The sequence below is a fragment of the Salmo salar genome, chromosome ssa15 (genome assembly GCF_905237065.1).
Source record: "Salmo salar chromosome ssa15, Ssal_v3.1, whole genome shotgun sequence".
NCBI classification, from domain to species: Eukaryota; Metazoa; Chordata; class Actinopteri; order Salmoniformes; family Salmonidae; genus Salmo; species Salmo salar.
In genome coordinates, this window is record NC_059456.1 from 75,949,537 (window position 1) to 75,959,358 (window position 9,822).

General features: G+C 38.1%; 1 protein-coding gene across 1 annotated transcript; it reads right to left on the minus strand.

Annotated features, from left to right (window-relative positions):
- Positions 1-1,521: 1,521 nt before the first annotated feature.
- fkb1a (FK506-binding protein 1A) lies at positions 1,522-9,336 on the minus strand. The gene is given in 5 exon segments (NM_001140014.1): positions 1,522-3,945; positions 4,101-4,267; positions 7,128-7,240; positions 9,073-9,120; positions 9,242-9,336. Coding segments are annotated over 4 exon segments (327 nt in total). The 5' UTR covers positions 9,279-9,336; the 3' UTR covers positions 1,522-3,945; positions 4,101-4,138.
- Positions 9,337-9,822: the final 486 nt, after the last annotated feature.

A 9,822-nucleotide genomic window follows, 5' to 3' on the forward strand; every position in this document is an offset into this window, starting at 1 on the left:
GCGTTTGTCAATTATGTCTGAGTGTTGGCTGTCCGTAAAATAAAAAAAACTAGAACATTGTGCCGTCTGGTTTGCTTAATATAAGGAATTTGATGTATAGTATTTACTTTTACTCAAGTATGCCACTTAAGTACATTTAAAACCAGATAGTATACTTTTACTCAAGTAGTATTTTACTGGATGACTTTCACTTTAGTAATTTTATATTAAGGTATCTTTAATTTTACTCAAGTATGACAATTGAGTAGTGCAGAGCGGAAAAATGCCACTCCTCTATGGCTGCGTTTACACAGGCAGTCTAATTCTCATATTTTGCCAATAATTGGTCTTTTGACCAATCAGATCAGAAATGTTGCCAGTAATTGGGCAAAAGATCAGAATTGGGCTGCCTGTGTAGCCGTAGGCTTGCTATGACGGATAGTTCATAAACAGGTAACTGCCAAAATAAAGGAAACAGCAACATAAAGTGCCTTAATAGAGCATTGGGCCACCAGGAGACACCAGTCTGTCTGTAACGGTATTGGAGGGATGTGACGCCATTCTTCCACAGGAAATTCCATAATTTGGTGTTTTGTTGATGGAAAACACTGTTTTAGGCACTGCTCCAGAATATACCATAAATGTTCAATTGGGTTAAGATCCACACGCACCTCTCTTTTAGCCATGGTAACCAAAATAATGGGCAACTGGGCATTTTTATACATGACCCTAAGCATGATGGGATGTTAATTGCGTAATTAACTCAGCAACCACACCTGTGTGGAAGCACCTACTTTCAATATACCTTGTTTCCCTCATTTACTCAAGTGTTTCCTTTATTTTGGAAGTTACCTGTATATTTTAATCCACTCAAACTCAACTCTGGACCTTGAAGCCAGTGCCACTGCTTGTTTGCATTGTCTCTCTCTAATCAGGGACTGATTTCGACCTGGCACACTAGATGGGTGCAATTAATTATCAGGTAGGACAGAAAACCATCAGGCTCTAGACCTCGTAGGGTAAGAGTTGAATACCCCTGTTCTAATCTATATGAACATGAATGGTCATTCTTAAGGTTTAGCTATTCCACAGATTTGGCTTCTATAGCTAAACAGACTAATTCAACACTGATACTTTAAAATTGTTTTATCCTTGATGCTAGATAATCCATTAATTGACTCAGGATAAATCAAATGTATGCATACCCATATACCCACAAATATCAGCGCAACAGTATAGTCTACCACCAATGTCCCACTTTTTCTGACAACCAGATACCCAATATCCCTCTATGCCCTACCATTGACGTCACAGAGACCTAAAGGGAAAAATATATATAGTTTTTCCCAAAGCAGCTTAGAGAGAACTATTGCAACAGCACATTTCTTTTAATTTCATCATTGGTTTTGCCTGCGTATGTAACTCGGCACACAAATAGACAATACATAGGAGGACCGTTTGTGCCACACCTAGAAAGCTGTAACATCAAGAACAATGATGGCCAGCATCTGAAAAAGTGCTCCCTGCATTATAAATTTAACATTATTTCAACAGGCTTTATTTAATGTGATACAAAACATGGATGCCTCTGTCACTGGACTACAACAACACAGCATTTCATTTAGGCAGTGTGGTCAGTCTTACTAATGACACTGACAAAATAATTACTTTACATTACAGGTACAGTATAAGTAATTCAGATGCCAATTAAGATGGCACCTGAAAAATATAATGGCAAGTTGAGAAACAAAATAAGGTGGGGGAGGTTACAATCGATTCCACAACCCCAAAATTCAGGCATTTCACTTCTAAGAAAAGCATCATCACTACTCCAACTAATGAGAGTATACTACAGAGCCATTTTCTGTTTACCATCAAAGTCACTTTCCCGACGTAAAAAAACCCCTAGGAGAATTGCTAATGCCGATGTCGGGACCTTGGAAAACTTAACAGCGAGTGAGTGATGACCATGAAAAACATACAAGACTGATGGTTATAGCTGTTTAAGAAGTATATTATACTTCTGTCTTTATCTAGCTCTATTTGTGATATTTTACCTTGCCTCGCTGACTCGGTATTCAAGCCTCCAGATGACATCTGCAATGTTGTAGATGATAACCATCTAGTTACATGTTTGTTAACTTGCACTAGCTGCAATTGATCATATCCACTGCTAAGTAAACTAAGAGGTTTCTCTTCGAACTGCATGCACCCGAGAACTGGATCAATACAGTTCCCCCATCTTTGCACTAATAATATGTTTAAAAGCTCTCAATGGGGTTAAAGATTTGACTTGGAAAGAAAAACTGATTCAGATGCAAAGCATTAACACCTATAGATCAGGATATTATTAACATGCAGACCGGGCTAGTTTGTGGTTGTGTGTCTGATAAAGAGAGGCACATAGGATACAACAATTTTCTACTGTACTAGTTCCTCTGTGCAGAACGCTCACTAGCTTCTAATAAAATGAACAATCAAAATGAAAGAATATCACTATGAAAGGTCTGGATAAATGATGTATCAAAAAAGTTCTTATTTTAGGTATCCCACAACTCAATACTACACTTATTTACTACACTTACGCCACTCAACATTACACTAAACCAAATCAATTCATATTTGTTCTACTTTCAGCTGGGAGAGATGTGGATGCAAATATGTGCTTTTCATATTCTTTTAATTTTGTTCCTCAGTTAAAAAAATAGAAAATCCACTCATAAACAAATCTAAGCATTTTCATAATCATGATATGGCCGGTGACACTTTATTTCTTGAAAGTCCAATATCTTGAAACTTGACATGCAAAACATTTTTGGGACTGAATCAACAATGGACTAAAAAAAAATTTTTTTTTTAAAATATTGTTTGAGTGCATTTTCCCATTAAGATTTACTCAAGCACCAGCCCTCCATGTTAGTGATAGGTACTCTTACAAACAGATGAATGTCGCTGTTAATATTTCATTGGTATTTTGTATTACTCATAACCATGCACAACCAATAATTTGAGAAACAAAGCAAAATAAAGCACAAGACTAAGAACATCAAGATTTTTAAGGTTATGGCCCATAGGTGTTTAAGAGTGTGAATTGAAAGAAAAAAATAACTGAGTAAGTAACCAGGTTTCCATCCAACCTTTTTATGTCGGTTAGAAAATGTCACAGGCCTGGTGGAAACAGTTAATTTTTCTGTGAACTTTCCAAATGTCGACAAAACAAAATACGCTACACAAGGTGGGATCTTTATGTGTCGGTAAAATGTATTATGCGAGAAATGGCGATGGAAGTGCTTTTATGCGCAAATATTGATAACTATCATCTCGAAGTCACGTGATGATATGTTGCGTGGTCTTCCCACTACGACTCGGGAAAGCATGCAGTGTATTAGGCTACAAATAAAATCAGTCATAATGAACTTCACAGGGTGGTGAAAGTGCACGGTGATTAGCTTGATGCTCCTTTCAATAAATATTGAGGGTCTTATTCTGGTGACATGATGATCGATGCTTGGCTGCCGTTTGAAAAATATATACATATAATCTATCTCTTTTGTAGGCTATACCCACACTGTATCTGTGAACTGTTGGCTAGAGCACATGTGCCAATACCAGAGTGGGCACATTTGCTATAATACAACATTTGTGAAAAAAACATCATTAGAGTTAAAAATGCATGGAAACCCATTTTTTTCTTTAAAAAAAAAAATGGTATCTGGGAAATTAACTGCAACAGTAATTATGTGCACTACGTCATCACACATCTCTGGTGAGTAAATGTAGATTTTAGAATATTCGCATGAAACTCTGTCACCAATTGGATGGAAACCTAGCTACTGACAAAAACACCGATTTTGTATACATGGATAAAATATTGACCAAAGTGTTTAAACTATAGACTCAAGCCTCTTATAGAATCAAGTGTAGACTCTCCTATCTTCTCTATATGTTTCCAAGGTAGGAAGTGACCTGCAAAGACAAAGAGGAGAAAGGAATTAGATTGAAACCATTGCTAAAACCATACCAGACGTTTGCGTGGTTCAGTCCTGTATACTAGATGCATTTGTACTATTACCTCGACTGAGAATAACATAACAATTTGAAAATCTTCAAAAAGTACTTACAATTTTTTTAAATAAAGAAAAGAGATAGTGGGGATGCTTCATTCAAGGCTTAGTAGCTCAACATCAAAGAGGAGGGTGGCGTTGGGTGGGATGATCCCCGGGTGGCCCTTCTCCCCGTAAGCAAAGTCAGGCGAGCAGGTCAGCCTGGCCCTCTGACCGACACTCATCTTCAGAACCAGGGAGAGAGGACATAGGCAGAGATAAGCTATGGTTCATTTTTGAGAGAAACATTCATTGACACTGTTGACAACTTTTTTGCTCAAATCTTATTAATTATGCATCACTTTTTGGTCGGACTTTAGCAGCTATTCACCCAAGCCCAGATGCTCACTGTTTGAATACTAAACAGAAGATTGTGTGTGGGAGGTGTTTGTCATGCTGTAAGTGTGGTGACTCTGATGAAAATGCCAAAGGCTCTTGTGGAAGAGTGCCATTAGCTGGGAGAATACCTAGCCCACAAAACGAAGACTAATAAGGGTACGTCTGAATCTGTTGCCCTAATCAACTTCCTGTCAAAAGCCCAGATTAAATGCTTTAAGGTACGCAAGGTCTCAGTCTCTCCCTCCTGTTGCACATATCTCCCTTTTAAATCTGTTGCAGCTATACATCACATGGCTGTAAAACAGAGGGCAGACTGTGTGCACTGCCCCATGGCGCATGAAACTACTTCAGTGTTTTATAGACCCCACCAAGCATGTCATTTGTTCAGATAACACTATGTATCAGTGGTGGAAAAAGTACCCAATTGTCATACTTGAGTAAAAGTACCTTAATAGAAATGAATCAAGTAAAAGTTAGTCTCCCAGTAAAAGTATTTGTTTTAAAATATACTTAAGTATCAAAAGTAAATGTAATTGCTAAAATATACTGTAGTTGAGTATCAAAAACATAAATCACTTCAAATTCCTTATATTAAGCAAACCAGGCAGCACCATTTTATTTATATTATTTACAAATAGCCAGGGGCACACTCCAATATAATTTACAAAACGAAGCATGTGTGTTTGAGTCCGTCAGATCAGAGGGATGTTCTCTTGATGAGTGCGTGAATTTGACCATTTTCCTATCCTGCTAAGCATTCAAAATGTAACAAGTACTTTTGGGTGTCAAATGTATGGAGGAAAAAAACGTTTATTTTTTATTTTAGGAATGTAATGAAGAAAGTGAAGTTGTCAAAAATATAAATAGTAACAAAGATACCCCCCCAAAAAAACTACTTAAGTAGTACTTTCAAGTATGTTTACTTAAGTACTTTACACCACTGTTATGCATGAAAACTATCTTCCTACAGAAATGGAAGGCTGTACCTGGAACAGTTAAATTCATCAAGCAATTTGAAATGTGTTTCCTCTGGATAGCCTTGACTGAGGGTATCATATACAGTACCTTCAGAAACTATTCACACCCCTTGACATTTTCCACATTGCGTTACCGCCGGAATTTAAAATGGATTACGATTTTTTTTTGTCACTGAGCCCACACACACAATACCCCATAATGTCAAAGTGGAGTTGTGTTTCTAGAAATGTTTACAAATGTATTAAAAATGAAAACCTGAAATAAGTATTCAACCCCTTTGTTATGGCAAGCCTAAATAAGTTCAAAAGTAAAAACTTGCTTATTAACAAGTGACATAATTTGCATGGAGTCGCTGTGTAAAAGTGTTTATCATGAATTTTGAATGCCTACCTTATCTCTGTACCCCACACATACAATTATCTGTAAGGTCCCTCAGTCAAGCAGTGAATTTCAAACATAAAGACCAGGGAGGTTTTCCAATGCCTCGCAAAGAGCACCTATTGGTAGATGGTTAAAAAAAGCAAACAAATATCCCTTTGAGCATAGTTAAGTTATTAATTACACTTTGGATGTACACCCAGTCACTACAAATATACAGGCGTCCTTCCTAACTCAGTTGCCGGAGAGGAAGGAAACCCCTCAGGGATTTCACAATGAGGCAAATGGGGACTTTAAAACAAACAGTTCGATTTTAATGGATGTAATAGTTCTCCTGAGGATGGATCAACATTCTAGTTACTCCAAACTACTATCCTAAAATGACAGGGTAAAAATAATGAAGCCTGTACAAAAAAAAATATGACAAAACATGCATCCTGTTTGCAACAAGGCACTAAAGTAAAACTACAAAAAATATTTGGCAAAGCAATTCACTTTTTGTCCTGAATACAAACTGTTATGTTTGGGGCAAATCAAATACATTACTATCACTCTCCATTTTTTTCAAGCATAGTAGTGGCCACATCATGTTATGGGTATGATTGTAATCGTTATGGACTGGGGAGTTTTTAAGCACAGGCAAAATCCTAGAGGAAAACCTGGTTCGGTCCGCTTTCCACCAGACACTGGGAGATTAATTAACTTTTCAGCAGGACAATAACCTAAAACACAAGGCCAAATCTACACTGGAGTTGCTTACCAAGACAGTGAATGTTCCTGAGTGGCCGAGTTACAGTTTTGATTGAAAATCTATGTCAAGACCTGAAAATGGTTGTCTAGCAATGATCAACAACCAATTTGACAGATCTTGACATTTTAAAAATAATAAAATGTGCAAATATTGTACAATCCAGGTGTGCAAAACTCTTAGACTTACCCAGAAAGACTGACAGCTGTAATCACTGCCAAAGGTGATTCTAATATGTATATCAGGGGGTTGAATACTTATGTAAAATCAAGATTGTGTTTTATTTTTTTACAAAATGCTACATTTTTCACTTTGACAGAGTAGTGTGTAGATCATTGACAGATAATGACAATTAAATACATTTTAATCCCACCTTGTAACATAAAATGTGGAAAAAGCTAAGGGGTGTGAATACTTTCTGAAGGCACTAAGTGACTGCATTACAAATACATATACATATTGGATTTTCTGTGTTACAGTATGTCTAAATGGAAACCTCTCAGTTACAAGGATATGTGGTCATTTCAACACAAAACCCTTCTCATGTACTTCCTAAAATTAGAGGCAGACAGACACCAGAGACATCTGCACAGTACACCCACCTGCACAACTCCCTCTTCCCAGCCACGGATCACTTCCTGTTTTCCTATTTTAAACCTAAAGGGCTTGTCATTGTCACGAGAGGAGTCAAACTTGCGTCCATCCGTCAGGGAGCCTGACCAGGAAGGAGGAGAAAATGAGAACAGAGCAGAAAGGATTTATTTTTATAGACTGTAACAGAGAAGGTCTGTCTATTACGTTTTAAAGCAATAACGTCAGGACTGAACTGGGGGTGCAATTCCTGTACTAAAACCGAAATGAACTTGAGCTTAAGCAGACATACAAATACTGTCCCCCAATGGACATCTATCATTGTTACAGTTGTAAATGTTTTTTTTTATTAATTTCTCTTTTCTTTCAAATGTCACCGTACCCTGCAATTACATGCTCCCGAGTGGCGCAGCGGTCTCTGGGCACTGCATCTCAGTGCAAGAGGCATCACTACAGTCCCTGGTTCAAATCCAGGCTGTATCACATCAGGCCGTGATTGGGAGTCCCATATGGCGGTGCACAATTGGCTCAGCGTCTTCCAGGTTTGGCCAGGGTAGGCCGTCATTGTAAATAACCACCCGAGCCACTGCCTGTTCACCCCGCTATCATCCAGAAGGCGAGGTCAGTACAGGTGCATCAAAGCTGGGACCGAGAAACTGAAAAACAGCTTCTATCTCAAGGCCATCAGACTGTTAAACAGCCATCACTAACATTGAGTGGCTGCTGCCAACATACTGACTCAATCTCTAGCCACTTTAATAATAAAAAAATTGGATGTAATAAATGTGTCACTTTAAACTATGCCACTTTATATAATGCTTACATACCCTACACTACTCATCTGTATATACTGTACTCTATACCATCTACTGCATCTTGCCTTTGCCGTTCGGCCATCGCTCATTCATATATATTTTTATGTACATATTCATTCCTTTACACTTGTGTGTATAAGGTAGTTGTTGTGAAATTGTTAGATTACTTGTTAGATATTACTGCATGGTCGGAACTAGAAGCACAAGCATTTCGCTACCCTCGCATTAACATCTGCTAACCATGTGCATGTGACAAATAAAACTTGATTTGATTTAGTTAAATAAAAAATACATGTGCAACCCTGTACATGCGACTGACAAACTGATCTAATCAGGTCAGTAGAAGGGATTCCAAGGATTTCAGAAATAGTCACGCAGCTGTCTGAGGTGGGCAGAAAGAAAAAAAAATCCGAGTATAATGTCAAAATTACATAATCCCATTTGTGTTACAATATCAGCTGCCAATTGAATAGTCTCAATCGTATGAGAACATGTAAAGTAGCAATGTCAATCTAACTGAACAAAAAAATAAACCAACGCCTGTAGCTATTATCCTATTGGGTTTGTTAAATTGTACCATTAAACTAATTAGTAAACAATTAAAACGAAACGAGTCACTCCAGACAACGATGATCCGTTCTATCCAACTTCAACAAAGGCAGGAAATCAGACAAGGTTTAAATCCCTCAACGTCTTGTCTGTCTCTGTCTTGTCTGTCTCGGATTTAACTCTGCGGCGGCCGACGTCTGAAGGCATTCATGACAGACACATTACATTATTTTACCATACTATAACCACCGATGGTGACAGGCAGCAACAACGTAACAAAGTGGTCGAGACTTCTCGTTCCTATAACTGCATTCCAATACAAGGAAGCAGCTTCCATGTACAGAAAGCTGTAATGCAACACATGGATGGGTGGCCAGCTACAGCTGTACTTGCAATTGCATCCTAATGGAATTCCATTGAAATAAAAAATTATAGTATTCCTACACAGCCAATGGAGGCTGAGCCAAAAATACATCCATTCGCCAAGGCTACTGATACAACATGCGGCCTATCAAAAGTATGAATGAATCAAAGAAACGATTGGAATTTGCAGAGGTGCATGCATACGTCTCAGAAAATCTCCCAAACTCACCAACATAATGCACGACACACGTCTGTCCTTTTTTAGGGAAAGTCCTTCCTGTGGAAGAAAAAGCGCATAGAAAAACAGGATAACGGTTGAGAAGACGATGATTAATTAATTTGAAAGAACGGAAATCCATCATAAATCTGAAGCGAAGATATGAATAAAAACATTTTACCATCGCCAGGGGTTATTGTTTCAATTTCGACCCCCATTTGTTCGTTACACCCTATCAAGAAACTCGCCTATCGCAATCTGCTACTTCAGTTGCTGTTCATAACTGTCACCGTGCAGCGGCATCTACCATGTGATCTGAACGTAGCCGTTACGGCGGAAAAGTGGGGGGTCTCGTCACATTTTGAGCGCGCTTTTTGCACACAACATACAATGGCTTTCGTGTTTTTTCTTTGATCTGTTTGTAATTTTTATCTTCCCCATGTATTCTTTATAAAAGTATATCTAACGCATCAGCCTCCCACACTAGAATCCCTACAGTAGACCTGTAAACTAGGTTAAAACACTTCAAATAAAATGTTGAACTTGATCTCTTTGAAAATAAATGGTTTATTAAAAGCATGCAAACATATTACTCTTAGGTCTTTACATTTGGTACACAACAGTGATTACAGTGGTGTTGACATCATAGAAAAAAGTTTGATAAGAAAACACACACACATGCAAAGATATGTTCCCTCAGCTCTGTGTTCCCTCGGCCCTGTGTTCCCTCGGCCCTGTGTTCCCTCAACCCTGTTATCCCTC